The sequence below is a fragment of the Chelmon rostratus genome, chromosome 7, assembly GCF_017976325.1.
Source record: "Chelmon rostratus isolate fCheRos1 chromosome 7, fCheRos1.pri, whole genome shotgun sequence".
In the NCBI taxonomy this organism is placed as follows: Eukaryota; Metazoa; Chordata; class Actinopteri; order Chaetodontiformes; family Chaetodontidae; genus Chelmon; species Chelmon rostratus.
The window spans coordinates 8,624,648-8,646,692 of NC_055664.1; the positions used below are offsets into that span (position 1 = coordinate 8,624,648).

The window sequence follows — 22,045 nt, forward strand, 5'->3', positions numbered from 1 at the left end:
ACATCGAAATAAATTTGACAACACACGCGCTGCAAAAACTCACAACACAACCAAATACACATATGCAGTGCAAGCGGCACAGAAGAAACCGGATCTGTTTCCAGTGTTAGCATGTTTCAAAATTAGTTGCTTCGTCCACTTTAGCTCAGTGTCTGCCGAGTCACAGACTTCAGTAACCACTTTTTCGTGTCCCCTGAAACGTATCTGTCGTCGTCTGTGCTATTTGCAGCGTGATTCTGTATTTAGCTCTGCTGTCAGTATTTGTAGTAACTTTGTATATTCAGTTGCGTTGCGTGTATTTGCAGCGCATGCGTTGACAAACTGATGTAGACCTTTTCTTTATTTGCTTGTGTTTTATCCGTTTGCGTGTGTTTTTTGAAGCTGCAGTGTGTTGAGCTCTCTCGGCCGCCGTAGAGGCGCTTTCATTTCCTCCAAAAAGGTAGTGAGGCCATGTTATGAAGGTTACAGTGGTTATTTCGTGATTTTCAACCCACATGAAAAACCAAAAATGTACTGTAGACATACCCAATATGACAGTGAAGTGTTTCTAAGACATAAAATGAAACATATCCACCTCCATATTGAGAGCAGAGACAAACCGGAAAGTGTTGCGACACAGCAAACTTGCCACTTTCAGCTGTTCCTCTGTCATACATCAGCACTTCCTCATAAGTATTCACCCCACATTAAGAAATGAATGCATAAGTGTAATTACTGCAGCATCATTTACCAAAACCAAGTTCCCCTTTGCTAGTAAATGGAATTTTTAGAAGTGTTGAGCTTAAAATTGATTCAATTGACAAATTTTGACATTTCATGTTGTCTTTCTATTTCTTATCTTCTTATTAAATAATCATGAAAAGCAAACAAACAAAAAGCAGCTTTTACCATGAAGTTAAGGGACATGTAGAGTAACTGACATGCTTGTAACATTACAGCCCAACTCTGAGTGAGCAAATCAACCACAGCAATGCAACACAGGAGCAGAAATGACACAAGCTCATCCTCACCGGAGACTAATATCTTCTAAAAAAACATAGAGTAAATAAAACCTAAATACAGTCGTTCCTGGAAGTGGTTCTCGGTGTTTTCTTCGAGCAGGCCACAAAATGCACACTTAAGCACTTGTATTTTCGCCTTTCAATGCGATACTGCTTCAAGAGACACAATGCCAATTGCCTCACATCCTGTGTGTTGTAAGGAAGTGGTCCAGCCAGCCCATCAGACACACAGCCTGAGTGCTGTAGTTAACACTTCACTGTCAGACGAGTTGGGTAAAGACAACAGAGGAGCAGATACTGAGATCTGACAATAACTTTAAAACAGGAAAAAATGTTACAGAGGGCAGCCTCCAATGTGTCGGACAAAGCAAAGAGCAGCAAGCCCAAGGTAGGTGGAAAAAAATGGAAATAAACGTTTACAGTCGGAGCTGTGATAGTTTGTTGGAAGCCAAGACGCCGAAATGTGACTTTTGACATAGTTAATTCAAAAATGATCAATGTTCTCAACAAATTTGTAAAAGCTGCAGGTGAAGTTAATGTATGGCATCTTTTAAATAAGCACTAAAAATCAGGAAATCTTATTTTTAACGGATGAACAGTGGTTGAACACAAAAAGACGACTTGACATAATTGATGTTTTTGTCCACATTTGTACAACGACAATACAGTGACGCAAAGAACTAAAATTATGGGGAAGGGTGTAGCTTTGTAAACTTGTGAACTGTCAATTCTGCTGCTGTATTTGTAGACAGTGGAGCAAAATGTGGGCCTGGCAGACGACACTGCGTTAAATCAATCCACAGAGGGCCCTCTAGGAGTATGGCTCTCATATTTAACAAGGATTTCCAGGGATTATTCATTTATATAATTATTTTGGTGCTCTGCTGTGGAGAGAGATTATAATGACTTTTAGTTTTATGAAAAATTGGAAAAAAAGGGGGGAAAGAATTAAAACAGAGCCAGAGAAAAGCCAGTGTGAGGTCATGTCTCCAGTGTCGTGAGGACAGACACAGCAGTTTTATTCGTGTGTTTATCGACTCATTTTGAATGCTGACAGGTTTTGCCACAGCGCCTGTGTAGGGACCAGTACTGTCGCTGCTGCCACATGAAATGCAATGTGATTTTATACACGACCACAAATGCACCACATATTTTACAAGCCCTCATTTTGAAACCTGCTCGTACCAGACTGAATATTTGCTGTGTATGCATACACACACACACACACATATATATATATATACAGTAAGCTTTCCTGAATAGACAGTATATGAACTAGACAACTGAATCCACCGGAAAGCTTCAATCGATTTTCATCTTTAAGATCCACATGGGTCATACTTTGAAGACGCAGCAGATTTTTTTTAAGGATTTTTGACAGCTGGGACAAGGACTCACAAGTACAATGACTTGCTGTTATTTAATGCTGTTAAACCTTGCTACACAAATGGTGCCAGCTGTCTCTGTAACTCCTTGTCTTTCAATCCTCCACACAGCGCTCCACCAGCTTTGGCAAGTTCGAGGGCCTCAGGCATCATTCAGCCAAACCAGAGGAAAATGGAACAAATATGGTTTGTAGATTTGTTTGTTTTCATTTCATTTTCATGTGCATAGCAGAACAAAAGAAGAATGACAGCAGGGAATGGTCAATGGCATACCAGTGGCCATGTTAAACATATTATTATACATTAAGGATCTGCGTAAGGATTATTACTGAATATATGCACACATACAAATATTTGCAGCCATGGTGCTGCAAGGCGTTTTTCATGTCTTTGGAAAATAAGCTTCATGCTGGGAAAAGCCCTTTTGCTGCACAGGAAGTGATGCAAGTTCCTCTATGTTCATTGAGCACAAGGACAAATTATGAGGAGATGGGAGTAACACGAGGAGCCACTTTTTAAATGTCCTTTTTTTTTTCTTTAAATGTCACACATGTGCTAAACCGTCTTTGTTTGCACAGCTCGCAGAAGAATGTGAGAGTCTGGACGCAAACAAATCAGCCGGACTTGGGAAGAAGATGAAGGCAATTTCGCTGACCATGCGCAGAAAAATGGGCAAAAAACACGCCAAGTCTTTCTCAGAGGAGACTGTGAGTCACTGGAAAATAGATACACACACACACACACACACACCCCACCACCCAACACACACACACACACACACAGACAGCATCTACTTGTTGTTTAATTACTATCAGCTACAGGTGATAAAGCTGTCGATCATTTATATGCATAAAGTAGTAATTCAAGGGCACAGATTACAGCAGAAGTCAAGACTCAGTTACAGCAAACATGTGCTGCTTTTCTCAAGAGTCTTATCGCTCAACCCTCATAAACCCACATCCTCAAACATGACGCTGTTGCCGGCAATATTTGAAGCTCTTCACTCTGACCTACACTGAAAAGTGGCTTGTTGTGTTTATGTGATTTACTCTCACGCAGATGACGAGATAAATTGAAAGGCTTGACAAACTTTCACAACCTACACCCCCCCTCCTCCAGCTCTCTGTTTTACTTTCCTTGTTGTCTTTTACTTTCACGTGGACTTACTCGATCAGGTCACTGGAGTTTGCACATTTTGAGGATTGGCTGAAGATCAGGAGGTTTGTATTCTATGACATGACTGTGTGTCATATTTTTCCTCCCAGGGAGATGACACAGACAAAGACCCAGAGGCAGAGACGGAGAGTGGTCCTCCGGCTGAGAAGAACTCTGCGAAGACAAGCAACTCTTTAGAGAGTCTTTACAGCGGCCAGAGCTCCTCCAGTAAGTGTCTTCTCACGCCGCATGCAGGCTGCACCAAAGAGTGCTGGGCTGTCCCACAGAAAAAGAGCTTGGAAGTCAGTGGATCCATATGAACTACAGTCCAGCAGTAACAGTGCGGTGTGTTGTGTTTGTGGGTTCAGGCGGTGTGACCAGTGAGTCCAACGGCTCTGGGCAGAGAGACAGTCTGAGGCTGGAGGAGGACGGCTCCTATCAGGGACAGTTCTGTGGCAGAGCTCGCGTCCACACAGACTTCGTTCCCAGCCCGTATGACACAGACTCCCTCAAACTCAAGGTAAGATACAATAATGTTTGTGCAGTAACGACAAGGTCGTCTCCACTGAGGCCCTAATGTAAATTAGGTGAAGATAAGCATCATCTTCGTGATTCTTTGCACTCACTATACTGTTTCCTCAGGTCGGTGACATTATCAACATCATCAGCAAGCCTCCGATGGGCATCTGGACAGGGATGCTAAACAACAAAGTGGGCAACTTCAAGTTCATCTATGTGGACGTTATGGTGGAGAAAGAGGAAGAAGAGGAAGCTCCCAAGATCAGACAACAGAAGCTGTGCAAAAGACCTCGGCCCAAAACCTTGCTGGAGCTACTGGAGCGACTGAATCTCGAGGTGAGGGCAGGATCCACGCGCATGGGACCGCTCGCTGTCTTTCTTCAGACAGTTAAGATAGCATTCTCTTATCCTTGTTGATGCTGTAAACCTCATCCAACACTCCAGGGAGGTTAAAACAAGCATGAAATGTTCATAACTCAACTTCAAAGATGCTTCTAGGCAACATAGCTGACATTATCAAGCCTTTGCTGTCTCTGATTTGAAACCAGCGTCATACCTTTGTAAACACTGCACCACAAATGAATCCGAAACTTGATGAAAGATGAACATCAGTGGGGTTTTTCTGCAAGTGCGACATACATGTTGATATGCTAATGAAAGCGGCCGCTGTTGTTGTTGCAGGAGTATGCCTCTGCCTTGCTGCTAAATGGCTACCAGACAGTGGAGGACCTGCTGCACCTGCAGGAGAAACACCTGATAGAGCTGAACGTCAAAGACCCCGAGCACAGACGCAGGCTTCTCGCCGCTGCTGAATGCCGCTACACAGAAGGTTAGCAACCCCTCAGTGCCACACTTCATTTTACAAATCACTCCTGACTGCTTTGTTAGATCGAAACATGGTAAACTAAAACCCTGATACAAGCTAAGAGTTATTAATGACTGATCAAAGAAGGAAAAGCTCAGGTGTTAGGAATGATGGCTCTGTTGTACTCCAGAGCCATGACAGTGTGACAGTGAGCCTGCATGCACAATATCAGGACCCTTTAACTGCTAGCTGCTAATTGAAATTCAGCCGTCCTTCATTTTATTAGTTATATTTGTGCTGTGACATGTCAAAATCTCTCCTGCGCAATTCCACTTTACTTAACTTTTACTTGACAGTTGTCATTTTTCTTTCATTATAAACCTTGCTGAGGCCGTTCATCATTTTACACAAACATAAAAAAACATAACAAATTATTTATATAAGTGGTTTACGGTAACCTGCTGATTACCACAAGTTTAACTGTGTCATGGTGGCCTGGTGGTTAGGACGCATATGACTGCAATGTCCCCAGCCCCCATGTCTCCTGTCCATAAGACTCTATACAAATCTGGCATTATTGCTTTTCAGCTTGTGACCAGCACAAGTAAATCAAGTCAGTACTGTAAAAATCTCTCTGCATCTGTATAGATCGTAAAGTGTTTTTTTTTTTTTTTACAGTAATCAAACAGTAATAGAAGTAATTATGATTAAATGTGACACACCTGTAGGAGCTGAAACACCTCTGAATTTTTGTTCATCAGCCAATCAGAAATTACCATTCAACAGAGCCCTGCAACAAGGGTCGTTTTCTAACACCTCTATCTATAACTATCACAAGCTTTAGTGACTTAAGTGGCATTCAAAGATCTTAATATGAATTTCCTGCTTACTTTATTCTGCTAAAACAAAGAATACTTCTTTAAGTTTAACATAAATAGATATGCAACAATGCTAGTCTATTGTTGTCAGTCAGCCATGTCTGACAGAGAATATAAAGGTTTTTGTTATTCTTAATAAAACAGCAGGTGAAAGCTGAGACGTTTTTGCCACACAGAATACAGACTACATCCTGCGCGCTGTGAGAGGCTTATCAGTGATTTCCTGTTACTCAGATAGAAAGTGCTTAATGGAGCAGAAGGTGTTCCTGTAATCTGACGTCTTGAAGCAGAAGGCTGATTATCGCAGATCCCGCCTGAATCAAAACAAAACTACTTTCCAGTGTGAAAAAGGAACGACATTTACTGGCACGCTTTGTTCGGCCTGCTCAGGTTTCACAGCGATCGTACACACGGCAAATTAAACAACGCTGTAACTTGTCTGTTTGGGTGACAGTTTGACGAAAACAGATGGCACCGGCTGCAGCGTGACCCTGCCAAGCCTGTTGACTCACAAGAGAAGCCAGTAATTTAATCAAGCCGAACTCCATTAGGTTAGTGGTTTGGCAACGTGGACGTGAGGATTAGTAGTTTCCATCAGTGAAGTAGAAATATGAAAGAATGGTGGAATATTTTTACTTTGTGAGCGTGGAAATTAAAAGTCAAAGGGGATAATTTGAGGTGTTGTATCTAAAAGAAGACATGTTTTCTGCTGCTGTTTGCTGAGTCACACCTGCAGAAGTTACTTCAGTATTTGGGTCATTTGTCCTCTCTCAGTCACCCAACAACACATCATTCTATTCTCTCAGTATTTTAGCAATAACAACAAACTTTAACCTTGAAAACAATCTATCATAGCAATACACATTTAAATGCCAAAGAGAATCAGCCTTATGCAATGCAATATGGGTTAATTTCCAGAGACTGAACCCCTTGCCACAGATTTTCAGTGTCTATAATGTGGTTGGAAACTGAAACCTGTAATATTATGACATTCGATTGAGTTCCATTTGCTTTGTGGCCACAGGCGATGATGTCAGGGAGGCGGAAGAGCACAAATCCTCCCACAGCCAACAGGAAGTAGACAGCGACTGCCCCAGAGACTCTGGTTGCTTCATCCCTTCTGAATGCTCAGACAGCAAAGAGGAAGCGGAGCAGCTCACAGACCCTGTGGATTCATAGTGTGTTTGCTTGTCAGATGGATACTTTGACATTTGGAATTCAGAGTTCTTGCGACAGTTTTCCTTTTATTTTCTCAAAATGTCATGTTAATAACCCTTATTCCAACAAGCTAGCCACAGGTCGGCCTAATGTAGAAGCTTTTTAAAAGTGTGATATCTATAGGAAAAAACAAACAACCAGTGTTCTAAATGTCATCTTATCCATTTGTCACTTTGTCAAAATAGTAATGAAATTGTAAGATGTATCTAGTTTTTTTTATTTTTTATGTTATGTTGTTGAAAAGGTGACATTTCATTGATTAAACGTCACTTGTATTTATTGCATTCTGGATCATTCAGTGTTTCCCCATATAAAGCCTTTATTTACCACATATCCATCATTTTGACCTGTCTCATAAAATCCAGTCTCATGTCAACATCCTGGGTAATCTTGTTTTTCCTATGAATTACTGTTGGTATTGGTGAAGGGATGGTTTTGTAATGGGTTTGAACATATTCAGACGTATTCATATTCTTGCCTATAATGTATGCCGTACAGGAACAAAGTGTGATATTTTCGTGTGGGTGTGTGTGTGAGTGAGAGTCTGTGTGAGAAAGCCTGTGTGTGCACTCTTGAGAAAGTCAGCATTCAACTGTTTTCACAATTTTTTGTAAATAAAATCAAAGAAATGCAAAAAAGTGTTGTTTTTTCATGTCAGTCAGAAATATGTATTTCACCTACCAGTTCACTGCCTAATATGAGTGCCATAAACCTAAATAATGACGAATTATATGTATTAGATAAGAAAGGTAATTTTTACATAGTTAAAAACATTAGTTTGATCTTTCTCCATTTATTTTTTCGACTTTAATTTTATTTGGATTAATTTCTTTCCTTATTTTTATCTGATTTAATCATACTTTATTTTAACATCGTATTATAACGTGAACTTTCTCCTTTTTTTTTAACTCCAAATGCCCTGGCTCTGTCTGGTTGGCTGAAAATACGTTACGTCACTAAACTGTCGTCTACGTTACGTGTCGCAGGCGTTGACGGGAAGTATAGTACAAAGCTAGCTATCCGTGGCTTCAATGGTGTGCGCCGTAAACTACATTACCCAGCATCCACAAGCAGCAATGCAATGTAGACGTGTATTTTGTTGGCAGTCTCAAAACTTCCTATTTCGCATCATCCAGTTGTCAAAGCCGGACATCATTTAACCGCAACTTGAATCATTTTACCGACGTTGTGTGAAATTTGAGCGTTAGTTGACTTCGCAACATTGTGACGATGTCGGGAGAAATTTCAATGATTGGTAAGTTGAATGACACATTTTCCGGTGAGTGGATGCTAACATATGAGCTAACCGGGTTGGTCCACCTGTAATAGGCGTGTTGTTACTGTTCCACAGGTTCGGTGATCTTGGCCCTGTTTCTGGCTGGTTATCTGGGCCAGCAGTACTTACCGCCCCCCAAACCCAAAGTGATCGGCCTGGATCTGGGCACCACCTTCTGCTCTGTCGGCCTCTTCCACCCGGGCAGCGGGGAGGTGGAGGTCTTAGCGGATGAGGAGGGGAGGAAGAGCATCCCCAGCGCCGTCTCGTTCACCACCAATGCGGTGCTGGCTGGACATGAAGCCGTGGAGCTGGCCGACAGCAACCCCCAAAACACCATCTACGATGCCAAGCGGTTCATCGGGAAGGTATTTGAGCCGGAGGTCCTGGAGCAGGAGAGTGCTCGGTACCCGTTTAAGGTGGGTCATTCTGGGGGCGGCTCGATTGACTGTGGGCTGCTTTGTGTCACTGCAGAATGAGAGATTTCTGTGGTGGCTGGTTTCTCTATCAGACGTAGGGGGGTGTTTTTATTTCATCGGATCTTTTTCAGTACTGCATTTGTAATGATCTTGCAATCCAAGTATCGACTGTGCTGTAGAAGAATCAAGATGGTGGTCAATTTTCTCTTGATTCACTTCACTTCACACTACTTCTATTAAACATTGAGAATTTCAACAAAACCATGTTGATATATTGTCCACTATTCATGCTCAGTTTTGTAATCCCTCCATCCTCACTCACATGTTTTTCACTGTCCCTCTTCTAGGTGATTAACAATAATGGAAGTGCAGAGTTCCTGGTCTCCACCAACCGTACCTTCACCGTAAGCCCAGAGTTCATCGGCTCCAGGCTGCTGCTGAAGATGAGGAAGATGGCCGAGCGACAGCTGGGCGTGCCCATCCAGAAAGCTGTCATCTCGGTGCCCGCAGAGTTCGATGAGAGGCAGAGGAACTACACCATCAGGGCCGCCAACCTTGCCGGTTACTTCTCTCATTATTTTGAACTGATGTTGGATGTCCTTTGTGCATTCCATCTCTTGATAATAAAGTTCAATTTGAATTTGAGCTATGTTTTCGGACACAGCCTGCTACTGGTATACTTGGATGTATTTCAACTAAGATCCATAATGGCCTTTCTTCCCCAAAAGCATTAGATATACTAGCTGCATGCACTGCATGAGTAACATATTTAATGTACTATATATTCTTCCCCTCGTCTGGCAGGCCTCGAGGTCCTGCGTGTGATCAACGAGCCTACGGCTGCAGCCATGGCCTACGGCCTGCACAAGGTGGATGTGTTCAATGTGCTGGTGGTCGACCTCGGGGGAGGAACCCTGGACGTTTCTCTGCTCAACAAACAGGGAGGCATGTTCCTCACCAGAGCCATGGCAGGTAATGTGTACTGCTTCAGCAAGAAGAGACAGGGGCTGATATGAGTCTGCTGTAGTCAGAAAAAGGAGCTCTACCTTTTGTTTCGCAGCTCAGGCCCCAGTTAAAGGCGTGAAATATAATTTTGTCCTGTGCTCTCCTCATCATGATCTATAAACTGAAAAATTTGTCTGAATTAGAAGTGCTGTTGCTGGAGGAAACAGTGGCCTAATCTTAGGTGGACGGTATTTTTCGACAGGGAACAACAAGCTGGGTGGTCAAGACTTCAGCCAGAGGTTGCTTCAGTACACCACAGAGCGAGTCCGACAGGAGTTTGGCGTCCCACCCACTCTCAAAGAGGACATCCACCATCTCCGACAGGCCGTGGAAGCTGCCAAGCTCAACCTCACACTCCAACCCAGCGTCACCATCAGGGTGCCCCTGCACCTTCACACCCACGGCAGCTCCGAGTCACCGGAAGCCCCCGCCCCCGCTCCCGCTCCCGTTCTCTTCCAGGCTGTGATCACTCGCGAGCTGTTTGAGCAGCTCAATGAGGACCTTTTCCAGAAGATCCTGGCTCCTGTTGAGACCGTGCTGGCGGAGGGCCACGTGGAGAAAGAGGATGTGGATGAGATCGTTCTGGTCGGTGGGTCCACCAGGATACCGCGGATCAGGAGGCTGATCAGCGAGTACTTTGGGAAGCAGCCCAACACATCCGTAGACCCTGACCTGGCTGTGGTTACAGGTGTGGCCCTTCAGGCTGGCATCATGGGCGGCTCCTGGCCTTTACAAGTGAGCGCAATAGAAATCCCCAACAGACACCTGCGCAAGACGAACTTCAGCTAATCTTTATCCAGGTCATTTATTAAGATAAAAGTGATGCCACAGAGACTTGCCGCTGATTCCTGTTTTATGCTTCTCTTATGTGCAAAATTTAAATTCTGCTGAAGTGAAACAAATGACCAACACACGGCGCTGTCGTCTGAATGAAGACAAGCAAGATACTCAGGTTTTTCCACTCATCTTGTCTGTGAAAGGGGGCGGTAGTAGAAAAATAAGTGATGGTCATGTTTTGAAACATGCAAAAATTGGTCTTTGAGGCGTAGTGAGTGACATCATCTGCAGAAGTGAATGGCCTGTTTCTGGTTTTAAAGAGACAGACGCTTGTGTTGTGCACGAAGCTTCAGCAGAAATACCACGGTGAGAAACTGATGAAATGTGAACCAGAAGCCTCTCACAGGGTGACGTCTTCTCTCATGTATCTACTGATCCATTCAGCTTCATTAGTGATGCTTATTCGTGGTAGGTACTTAAATGGTGTTCAATTCAGGGAACAGCCGCTCCTTACTGGACTTAAAGACTAACCAGTACATCATCAGCTATTTATTTATTTATTCCCAATAACTGTATGGCTGTGTGTGTGTATGTATGTATGCGTGCTGGTGTGTTGCAGGCCTTTAATGTGTTTTTACATCTTTCCATCAAAGGCTGACAAACAGTGTGCCTGTTCAGAAAGCTGCTATATTGAAGTTTAGAGGTGAACTACTGCCCCCTAGTGGTTCAGGCAGAGAGCCTGGTCCAGGTCCCTGCAATGCTTTGTCACAGTAATGATTTTGTGTCCGCTGGGAGTCATGCAGACAGGAGACCTCAGGGTCAGGATGCGGTTATGCACAATTAATTTCAAACAAATTCACTGCAATATAGACTACTCACCTCATAAATAAAGACGTTTGACGGTGGGGGTGCAGACTCTTAATAGATGAAGGTGCATGTTGGAGAAAGCCTTAATGTTCACAAAGTACTGTAAATCGGAAGTCATTAGCATCGCCCCTCCCTTTGAATACAATACAGACTGCATTATTTGCAAGTTGGCAGAGGACTCACGCTCAGTGCTGCACTTTGAGGACTTACACTTGTTGGCAACTTTGCTTTTTGTGCAATAGTGCTTATTTAAAAGGCAATGTCTGATGTTTACTTAAACACTTCAGATATTTGTGCTGCATATCAGAGTTACAACCCAGATTCCAAAAAAGTTGGGGTGCTGTGTAAAGCATAAATTAAACACAGTAGGATAATTTTGCTCATGCTTTTTGACATCAAACACATGATGGTATAAAGGATATTACTACATGGGCTCTGGAAAACTTTGTAAAACTGCTGCCAGTAAACAGCTTTTTTGGAATCGGGGTTGTAGGTGCAACAGTTTGCTTTTGCTGCTGTAGCGAGAGAAGGTCAACTCTGGTAGTCCCACAGGAGGACCAAAGCACTGCTTACTGGTGCCTTGTGTTTTTCATGCTGTATTTGTGGTAACGTGAAAGATATTTAATCATTTTGTGTGAAGAAAAAGTGTTTCACCTGCTGTTGTTCTGATGGGCAGGAGGCTGGTTATTGTACACCAAGTATGAAAGTTGATTTCTGTATCTATTCCAAAATTCTGTCTTTGGAAAACGTACAACCCAGAACTGTATCTCTGAAGTACAGACGGTCCAGTGTCATCGTTTCCAGCCAAGCACTAAACTTACCTGCATTCCTTTTCAAAAAAACACAACTTGTTTTTGCCAAATGTCAGTCATGAGTAGGTGTGTTTCCTTTATCACATTTTCTTTTCCAAATGTTGTATTCCTCAAATTTGAACCAATATTTTGTATGTAAGACTTTAGTAGAGATGAAGAAAAATTGAGGCTATGCTATTTGCCTTTGATACTGTGCAAATCATAAGTCCTTATTGAAACAGGGAGAAAGAGATTATGAGACTAAGATCTATTTTTATATTACATACCCACTGTCAAGAGTCCAGCCACCTAAAAAATTACAAGGAAGTCAAACTGTGACTGCCTGCTTTTCAGCCAATTAAACTCCATTTTCAGCTTCTTCACTGTGTGCTTGTTTTGAGGAAAAGTTAAACTAGGTCCATTTTGTTGCCCATATACATTCATGAAGTGCTTCACATACTCACATGCTGTATTGAGATCCTCCAGGTGCTCTTAAGGGGGACACTTACGTTTTCCTTTCCTTTGCTTCAAAGCCTTATGAATGTGACTGAACTCTAACACAAGAAGTCTGAATCCATACTAGCTTTCATCAGTACATATAATGAATAAAATAAGCCATATGTGGTTTGTCCATTAATTGTAGGATTAGAGGTTTAATCTCCAGCTCCTCATGTTGCAACATCTTTGAGCAAAACACTGAACTCCAACTTGCTGCTGATGCGCGTGAAAGTAGAGACAAAACGGTTTGGAATGGCTAAAAAAAAAAAAAAAAAAAAAGAACAACTCACAATCTCCTGTATTAGAAGAACTTTTAATGTTTACTTCTGAGGCACAAAGAAAGAAAATAAACACAAAAGGCAATCCATTTCTGGACCCTGTGCTGCCTCTTGTGATACCTGTAGCTAGCTTTGAGCTTTATTTTCACATTTTGCACCACTTCATTTACCTTACAGCATTCAGTTTTACACCAGCAACCAACATTTAGATGCAGTGTGTGTGCCAACACTAAAATACCACAGGCCTAACTGCAACTCAGAGGCTGAATAGGAAATGAATTTGCTTTCGTCATGACTATTGCTATAGTAATTATTCAACAGTTCTTCACTGTCACATTGTTCGAATGTAATACTTAGTTGGCTGGCGCATCTCACACACTGGTTCACCTTTTATGCACAATAACACTCAACATAGCACTGCACACAGGGTAAAAAAAGTATGTACCCAGCCAGAATACACACAAAACAACGTACACATCTTTAAAAAAGAAAAGGATCCAAACACATTCACATTAACCATAAAAAGACAGCACAAATGTTTCCCTCCAAACCATTTTCACCAGTTCTTCTGGTTGCACTGGGAGCATAGCTCACACACATCAGGTGATATGATAACATATCGGGGGGGGGGGGGGGGGGGGGGACTATCTTACATCTGAATATTTCACCTAGAAGAGAAGGCAGGACTTCTGTAAACAGCGTGTTTGTGATTTTTTGTTTTTTTCTTTAAATAAAAATACTAATATTGGTATATGTACAACGGCACAGTGGAGTGCTGACAGAAGGCAAGAGCTTAATGAGCCGCTAACGTTTAGTCTCATGCTGCAATAACGGCTTGTAAAATGCCTCATTAAAGATAAATTCATCTGCTAAGAAAAGAATACCATGCACAGTGGTTAAAAAACAAGGAACTGCTTTGGAAAATTAGCTTCAAATAATAAAGAATGTGGGAACGCATCTTTAGAAAGAAGCAGGCATCTGGAACTCAGAGGGGCCTCTCAGACATTTGGATGTGAGAAAGGAGGCCACAGATTTGGCGAATTCCATTAATAAAAAGTGCGTGTAGTCCCATGTGATATACAGTATGTCTGACAAGCCAAAACCTAAACTATTTACAGAATGTACACAAAGCAACTGGGTGGCTGTTTTCTGTCAGATACAGCAGTCTGTCAGTTCATCAGCAGGACAGAGGCGAGCAGACTTCACGCTGACTAAACCGGGAATGATGTGTACACTGTGGGTGTCGTTGTCTCCGTCTTGCTACAGCAGATTCACACAGGCTGAGTCCCAATCACTGGCTAATGCCCTGATTGGTGTAGTAGTCGTAGCCATTGTCCGCGTACAGCTCTTCAGCACTGCCGACTCCATTCCCCACCTCTGGAGGGCGCCAAAGGACACAAAAAGGTCATTGTACTGTATGATGTAATTGCGCTAGCATGACTTTCACAAGAAGACACTCAGCTTTGGTCAAAGAGATGACAAACTAAAAGAAAAAATGAGTCACTAAGCGAAAAAGTGAATGGGAAATGATGGAGAATGTCAAACAGCTGGCACTGATGTGGCTTACCTTTGACCCCCAGCACTAGAGGCTGTCTAGACAGACTGGGGCGTCTATAAGCTCCCCTACACATGACGTTGTCTCCAGTGGGAGGATTATGGGGGAGGTTTGGTGCATGAAGGGATGGATGGATGGATGGATGAGGGGGAGAAGGGCATAGTAGGCAGAGAAGTGGTGTAGCGAGGGATGCAATGGATGCATGGAATAAAGGAAGAAGTCACACTGGTGGTAGCGTAGACAGGAGGTGGTGCACATCACACAGGCCGCTACTGGGGTTGACCTTCAACAGGGAAGAGAGGAAGAGGAGGAAGAGTAGGAGGGAGAACATTCACAGACACTCAGACAGATGCATGCTGGGATGGAGCAACATGCTAGCTGGGCACCTGAAACTCAAAATGCCAAATTCCTCATCTATTAGCTAAGCATGTGGAAAACTGCGATTGTTTTTCTAAACTAGCAATTCAAAGGTAAAATTCAAAAAGAGGAATTTGTTTTGGAGCTCAGGAGCCCAAACGACCAAAAAGAACACACTATGAAGAGTGACAAACGTATACGTGTCCCTCTGGTCTCAGAGCGAGGGTCTTACCAGAGAAGATAAGTTTCTCCTTCATCACGTTGAGGTCTCTGCTGGACCTCCCGACAGCGGCACTCAGCATGATCTGTTCAGGGTTGTAACTGCGCATACCACTCATCCGGTACCTGCGGGGGTCACATTGGTTCGGTCAGAGATCTCCTCGAGACAGTGGTGATGCCACTAAATACTGCTGCCTCCGCAATGTGCAGATATGAAGATTTTGGTCCATAGAGGGATAACATTTACATCGCAATTTTTGTGGGAATTAAATCTGTTTAATTGGAGTATTTCTTTGAGCGAACTGATTCCTCAGTTGCAGCTACAGTTTGTTTGATCCGAAGGTTTGGTTTAAAGACGACTTACACTCAAAATTAAATGAAGTTGGAGCACACAAAAGTAGTATGTGGAGCTCAGTTTAAGGCTGTTACGATACAGCACATTATTTGCATCTGATCTTATTGGAATGTTTATTGTATAGTTTAAAGATGAGCACTGAAATATGGGTACCCACTATCTGATGAGGCACCCTTTATGTTTATGTTGTACCTTTCAGCTTTCCAGTTGGGAAGAAAGTAGTTATAAATGTTGGTAATCCATCAATAAAAACTTAATAATCCGTTAATAAATGGATTTTGGTCCACATTCTGTGTTGTCCTTTTCCAGAACGTAAGCGGTCACACAGTCCAATCAGTGAAAGGGATTTTACACAACCTGGTAACGCTAAAGTTGTTTTAATCAGTGGCTTATGATTATGATTACAGTGTGTGTACATGTCAAATACACATTTCAACAGAATAGAACAGAGCTATTTTTTTCCTGCAGTCATTGTATATTTACTGAAAATAACTATTACATTCTTATTAAATAAGGACCATTTTGCTCTATTCTGAGAAAGGTGAAGGCCTGTGTTCACGTAATCAGCACTGACTCACTGACTCAGATTTAGCTTTATATAATCAGTCTATTCAGAGGAATTCATTTCCTGGATGCAAAAATCCGTCCTTACTTTAACGAAAACAGCCTTGACTTCAATTAAACTAACAGGAGAGCATCAGTCACAATGAACTGTGACGAATGCGCAGAGGCATTAAAAAAGAGATGAAAAACCAGCTTTTAGTTCATCAACATCAATTAAAGCTAATGCTGGAGCACTCCCCCTCATGAACGCTAGCCTCTAGCTCATCTTGGACGTGTAGTCGTTTGGCTTAATAAGATGGGCAATAAATTTTAAATCTCATTGGCGACTTAATGCTGTGGATGTTTTGTGCTGTGTGGGTGGAAAGCATTTGTTTTATTTAGCCCACAGGCATAAAGAGGCTCCTCCCTCGAGAGGAAAGTGGCAGCAATGCAGTGTAAAGGTTCAGGTGAGAGAGAGAGACAGAGAGAATAAATATAGAAAGACAGTGGAAGTAAGGTGGAGAGAAAAATCGAATGGAGATCAGTCATAAAAAAACAGAGCGACAAAAAAAGAGAAAGAAGGTAAAAAAGAGAGAAAGCAAAGGAATGGATCAAACAAAAGAACGATGGAAAAAGATAGTGAAAGACAGAATAGGGGTGAAAGGAGAGAAGACTTCGGGTCAGAAGAGGTGACCCAGTTACCTGATCATGTGATAGCTGAGAGAAGATGCCAGAATGCAGCAGAGGAGGAGAAGAGCATGCACGTCAGGCAGAGGGGAGAAGACGAGGAAGAGGCAGAAGGACGAAAAAAGGACAAAAGAAGGCGGGAGACAAAAGAGGTCAGTTTAGAAGCCAGCAGAAGCTACTGAAGAGCTCGGCTAAGCAGAGCAAACCCACAGCGGGCCGTAAAAAAACCAAGATCAGTGTCCTCCGTCCCAGAGACGACAGGTGGACAGGCCATCTGTCTCTGGAGGTGTCACAGAAACAAACAAAACCTCACTCCAACAGAGGGAGTGTGACGAGTTTACACGTTTTAGCTCAGAGAAGATACGCTCGGACAAAGTTCATCTTCTCTGTCACCACTGGTTTGTGACAATGCTGAGGTGCAGCGGGAGAGAACAGCAACAATACATCAGAGCAGCTTAGAAAACCACATAACCCATACATGTTCAGACATAAACAACGGTGAGTTGTTTAAAGGTCAGTATTGGCAAAATCATTAAAAAGAGTGATTACAACACAAAGGAACTGCATAATTATGTATGAGTTGTTACTTTGAAAGTGTGTTCCAGACAGAAAGATCCACTGAGAGAAAGTGTGACAAATTAAGGAAAAACAAAGAGAAAACAGTGTTTACTTCGTACTCCAGCAGAAAAATGGAGAATCATGAAGTTTTGTGTGAAGGGTCACTACAATGATTTGACTACAGTTATATCACCGAGTGACTGTACTTACTTCTGGAAAATGAATATTCCTATGACTACAGCAAAGGAGATGAGGTCCGCAGACACCCACATCAGGCAGTATTCATCTGGTCTCTGGAAACACACACACACGCACACACACACATTGTACAAAGAGTCATGGTAGGGTTTCAACCACAGCAAGTTTATGGCAGGCTCCACCACTGGGTGGAGCTATAGGTCAACAATACAACCTCTTACATGAGCACCAAGTGTATTCAATATCAATCAAAATTAGGAAATGCAGGAATTCTCTTGGTACATTCTTGTGAAGTTGTGTTTAACACGCAATGCACTTCAACAGCATCCTTAGCATTGTTTAAATAAAAACATAATGAGAGATAAAACCTGCAAAACAAAACTGATGTCCTGGGGATAAATATCCACTTCCATTGGCCTGAACAACATCCAGTGGCAGATTTCACTTGACTTTGATTCACAGTTCAAATTCACAGACAGCACTGCAGACGCCACGGCAGGCCGAACCCTCCCTGAACCACAGCTGGTGGCCTGGGTCATGTCTGCATGTCGTCATGCAGAGTTCCCATATGGTGGTGCAGGCTGGCAGGCTGCAAGGACGAGGCGCGTGAAGCGATACCAGAGAGGCATGGTGTGGGTGCTACCCATGTTCAGAGGCTTCAGTAGACGACTGAACTAGAAAGCCATGAGTCATACACTACAGAATACACTACAGAGATGATTCTGCTGTGCTGGGACCTCAGGTGAGTATGTTGTGTGCAGGAAATAAACAACAGATTGGATGAGCTCAGTTGACAGCCAGGCTCCCTTGTTGATGTCACCTGTTAGAATCTAGTTTAATCATGCATAGGAGACAGGTTGTCACTTGCTGCCTCTATTGTTGCCTCTAGCCAGTTTATGAAACTTTTAATATTTGCTTTTAAAAACCTGTTTAGCAGATATTTTCCAAGGCTAGTAGTTAAAGTGGTGTGTAGATAGACTATGGCTGAACAGAAAAGAGAAAAACAAAAGCCAAATCTTGTTTAAAAAGAAATCCCTGACTTGTTTGCAAAGGGATACCTGAGAAGATGCATGCAAAGTAAAAAAAAAAAAAAAAAACACCATACATTTATGTCATAGGTCCTTACCATGAGCCAGATGGGGTAAGGCACCTTTTTGAGGATATGTGGGGCCTCTGAGGAGACTGAAGACACCCCGCTGCACCAGAGCACCGAGTACAGCCAGGGCTCGTTGATGGTGTAAAGGGTGAGGTTGATGTTGCCCTGGGAGAAGTCTCTGAAAGCAATCACACACATTTAGGCACAGCTTTGAATAGCAATCCATGTGTGTTAACCTGCCAAGCTGATAACATATCAGGTTTGTCTGAGTGTTCCTACCTGATTTCCTGTGTGCTGGCCTGGTTGTATCTGAGCAGCAGCCTGCTGATGCCGTACTGATGGAGACTTTCAGGACTCTGTTTGTCCACTGAGGTCTGGATCAGACTGGGTGCCAGCTGTCTCACCTGAGCTCTGTCTTCATCTGGAGTCCACATCACCTACACACAGCACAATACACAGGACTACCGTTACACTTGCTTCAAAGCATCAGAAGTGACAGGGTCTGAATGTATGTGAACAGAAAAGGGAACACCTACAGAGTGCAACTGTGAGATGAATTTGTAAATGCATTATTAGATTAATTCACTTTTTAACCCATCAGGTTTGCATGAAATATGTTAAAAATACAAAGCCTGACATCATCCTCTGGAAGGGTGCTCCTGTATACTCACCAGGCTCTGAGGGACCCCAGATTGCTGCACAGCCTGCAGTGTATCATTGATCCAGCTGTGGTAACAGGGGTGCTCTGCAGGTGGTCTCCTCAGCCTGAAAACCACTGTGCTATTATGATAGGAAGCCAGCTTTAGAAGCTGCTGCAGGCTGCACACACTCTGGTTGGCAATCAGATGCTTCTCATGGGGGGAGAGGGTTTGCACAGTCCAGAAGGGGTCATCCTGAAACACAGGAACAGAACAACATGAGGATGAAGATCACATATGTGTTTAACGGAGGTGTGGTATCACTTAATTACTGCATCGTAATAAAAATGCAAGAAATTCAACTGTGCTTTTTTGAAACCTGTAGAAAAATCTAAATGCATTCATAATCCCAATAGTTGCTTTCAATAAAAGCATCCATCCAAGTGTTCTGTAGAGTGTTTGGACAACGCCTACGGGAAATAAAAATAGTAATAAAAAAACGTTTTTCCTCATTTTCTCCACATCCTTTCTTGCTTCACTGCTCACTCACTCCTTGTCTCACACAGGAGAAGCTGATCAGATGCTTCTGGTTTACGTCTTCTATGCTGTGCACCACTTTACTGACTAAAAACACTTTAGCTTTGTCGTTTTTACATCACTTTGCATAACTAGGACAGCTTTGGGCCTGTAGGCATATAGAAGTCAGAGTATGACACTGAATTGTCAGAGCTACACAGAGAAGTAGCTTCTCTTGGAATGTAATCTCCTGCTACATGTGTGCACATGCAATGCATATAGACTGAGGAGGGAGAGAGGAGAAAACAATGCTGATTCAAACAAATGCTGACATATCAGAGACACAGCCACGTGTCTTTGCACAGCAATTCAATCTCCTAAAATATAAGCTTCAGATTAAAATATTTAAACATTTGAACCTTCCTTGCCAAACAACCAGCACAGAGTGTATACATTTAGACATTTACAGATTACAAGAAACACTTGGCATAGCAGTTTTGGAGCAAGCAGAAAAACACAGAGGAAACTGTAGAGGGATTAAAGTGGAACACAGCAAAATAGCACAGTGCGCAGAAAGCCATGTGTCTACATCACTGCATCTTGCTCCACATTTATCTAGATTTTCTTCCTGAGTAACACAATATGAAGATAAATGTAATTACACTATCTGCAGGGAATGACTAAACAGGAATACAACGGTGGAGTAGGTAATTTCTTCAAATCTTGTAGACGGTGCAATATCATTATGCAGGAAGCGATAATTGGGTACCAGAGCAGGCAGTAGTCTTACATGATTCTCATGGCTGGTTTGGTAATGTGTTTTCATCCTGGTTGGCCCACTCCTCTCATACTTCAGGCAGGTTGAAACAAACAATTATTTTGAAGCACTAGTTGACCCTGATCCACTCGGCATACTGGACCTCTAAGGCATTAATGAACCTCACCATGTAGATGAAACCAGAGGATGTCATAAGGACCAGTGCACACAATGTTGAGTACTAATGACTCAATGGGATAATGACCTTCACCACACTTCACCGCTGTCAAATGAAGCTGAAATGGCTTCAAAAGAACTCATCACCAAGCACGAAGTACCTTGAGGAACCACTGTCCTGCATTGAGCTGCTGCAGATCTGTCCAGTTGAAGTGCGACGCATCATCCATCTGTCTGTCTGGGAAAACCTTCCCTACGTCTGTGGTCCTCTGCAGGGTGTGGTCGTGCATCAGGAAAGGCACTCCATCAACACTAATGATCAGAGGGGGGTGTAGACTTTAACATGTAAGTTCGGTGGGTTATAATATTTAGCATTATACGGTGTTTACTGAGAATCCTTGATTCTTACTGGTGAGAGGATGGTTGTTTTCAGTGAACTAAGTATTGATATGTGTGTTCATGTGACAGCGTTCATCTGTAGAATTTTGTATTACCTCACTGAGATCACATGCAGGGAATCACATTTTATAATAATTCAAACTGAGCAACTGTTCATATTCAAAAAGGACTTAAAGGAGTTATCAAAGGTAACTTCATCTGTAGCTCAAGCCTAGTACAGGAATAAAGGTTCTCCAAATGACATTGGATAAGAGCAGAAGAGTCAGTTAGAGTTGGTTAGAGGGTAAACTCTGTCAACAAGAGTAAAAGAGAAAAGGAGAGCAGAGGAGACAAGACACAAGAGTTTGGCCCAATGTGATGTTTTTGTTTTTTTTTTCTTTTGGAAAATGCTGCTTCTAATATTTGAATACCAAATGACTTCTCCTTTTATTGGTCACGTCAGTGTGTTATCTAGTGAAAACAAACAAATACTGAAGAAAAAGCCCTCCCATTTCTCAATATTTGCGTGTGTGGATATGAGTGTGTGTGTGTGTGTGTGTGTGTGTGTGTGTGTGTGTGTGTGTGTGTGTGCGCGTGTGCGCGTGTATGGTCTGTTGCAGGAGTGGAGTCTCACTGTCGTTCCTGTCAGCGGCCTGCACCAAACAAACCCCCATTCACCTCTCTTAGGACTGTACAGTGAGCAAACACACACACACACAAAGACAGACGACAAAGACAACATGCCCAACATGGTTGCTAATACAGGAAAAGTGTCTGAACCAGAAAAGCAACACTTCCCCCCTTCTACACAATCACTCATCCTCTATCACTGCACATGCATGAGTGGACATGTACACCCACTACTCCATCATATACCATGGCCACTACAGAATCCACCCTTCACACATCCTCTTTCTTCCTCCAAGTGTGTCTCTCTGAGCTCAGCCTGTCACCTCCCATTATCTTGGTGATGTCATGCCTCCATCTACTGCCTGCTGATAGACTGAGGTGCTCTTGCATCACTGTAGCCTGTGATGTGTCAATGATGTGTTTACATTGTAATTTGCTTGTTTTTCATGTTGAGGGAATATTACTGCTTTGCCTATTTCTCCTTAAAGACAATAATTTGTTCAGGCCACATA

General features: G+C 42.7%; 3 protein-coding genes across 5 annotated transcripts in view; 2 read left to right on the forward strand and 1 right to left on the reverse strand.

The window, feature by feature from the left end:
* Nucleotides 1-1,218: 1,218 nt before the first annotated feature.
* samsn1a (SAM domain, SH3 domain and nuclear localisation signals 1a) lies at nt 1,219-7,591 on the forward strand. Of its 2 annotated transcripts, none has more exons than XM_041940485.1 (8): nt 1,219-1,389; nt 2,498-2,572; nt 2,965-3,093; nt 3,652-3,769; nt 3,904-4,061; nt 4,184-4,396; nt 4,742-4,889; nt 6,768-7,591. In XM_041940485.1, exons 1-8 carry the CDS (start codon nt 1,333-1,335, stop codon nt 6,920-6,922), a joined length of 1,053 nt encoding a protein of 350 aa, XP_041796419.1. In that variant the 5' UTR covers nt 1,219-1,332; the 3' UTR covers nt 6,923-7,591. The 2 variants fall into 2 exon arrangements, with proteins under 2 accessions (XP_041796419.1, XP_041796420.1); XM_041940486.1 differs by having other exon boundaries at nt 1,222-1,389; nt 3,910-4,061.
* Nucleotides 7,592-8,068: 477 nt separating this feature from the next.
* Nucleotides 8,069-12,873, forward strand: hspa13 (heat shock protein 70 family, member 13). The gene is made up of 5 exons (XM_041940190.1): nt 8,069-8,216; nt 8,313-8,653; nt 9,001-9,214; nt 9,458-9,625; nt 9,861-12,873. Exons 1-5 carry the CDS (start codon nt 8,192-8,194, stop codon nt 10,445-10,447), a joined length of 1,335 nt encoding a protein of 444 aa, XP_041796124.1. The 5' UTR covers nt 8,069-8,191; the 3' UTR covers nt 10,448-12,873.
* Nucleotides 12,874-12,885: 12 nt separating this feature from the next.
* Nucleotides 12,886-22,045, reverse strand: part of gdpd5b (glycerophosphodiester phosphodiesterase domain containing 5b) — a 43,525-nt gene continuing 34,365 nt past the window's right edge. Inside the window, exons 10-17 of one of the 2 annotated variants that reach the window (XR_006006976.1) lie at nt 20,687-20,837; nt 19,109-19,330; nt 18,717-18,874; nt 18,468-18,615; nt 17,354-17,436; nt 15,014-15,126; nt 14,437-14,707; nt 12,886-14,246 (exon numbers count right to left, since the gene is read on the reverse strand). Coding sequence is in view for 1 of the 2 variants with exons in the window: in XM_041940189.1 (XP_041796123.1) it covers nt 14,161-14,246; nt 15,014-15,126; nt 17,354-17,436; nt 18,468-18,615; nt 18,717-18,874; nt 19,109-19,330; nt 20,687-20,837 (961 nt within the window). In the remaining variant the exon portion in view is untranslated. The remainder of the gene's footprint in view (nt 14,247-14,436; nt 14,708-15,013; nt 15,127-17,353; nt 17,437-18,467; nt 18,616-18,716; nt 18,875-19,108; nt 19,331-20,686; nt 20,838-22,045) is intronic. The other variant, XM_041940189.1, reaches the window with a different exon arrangement.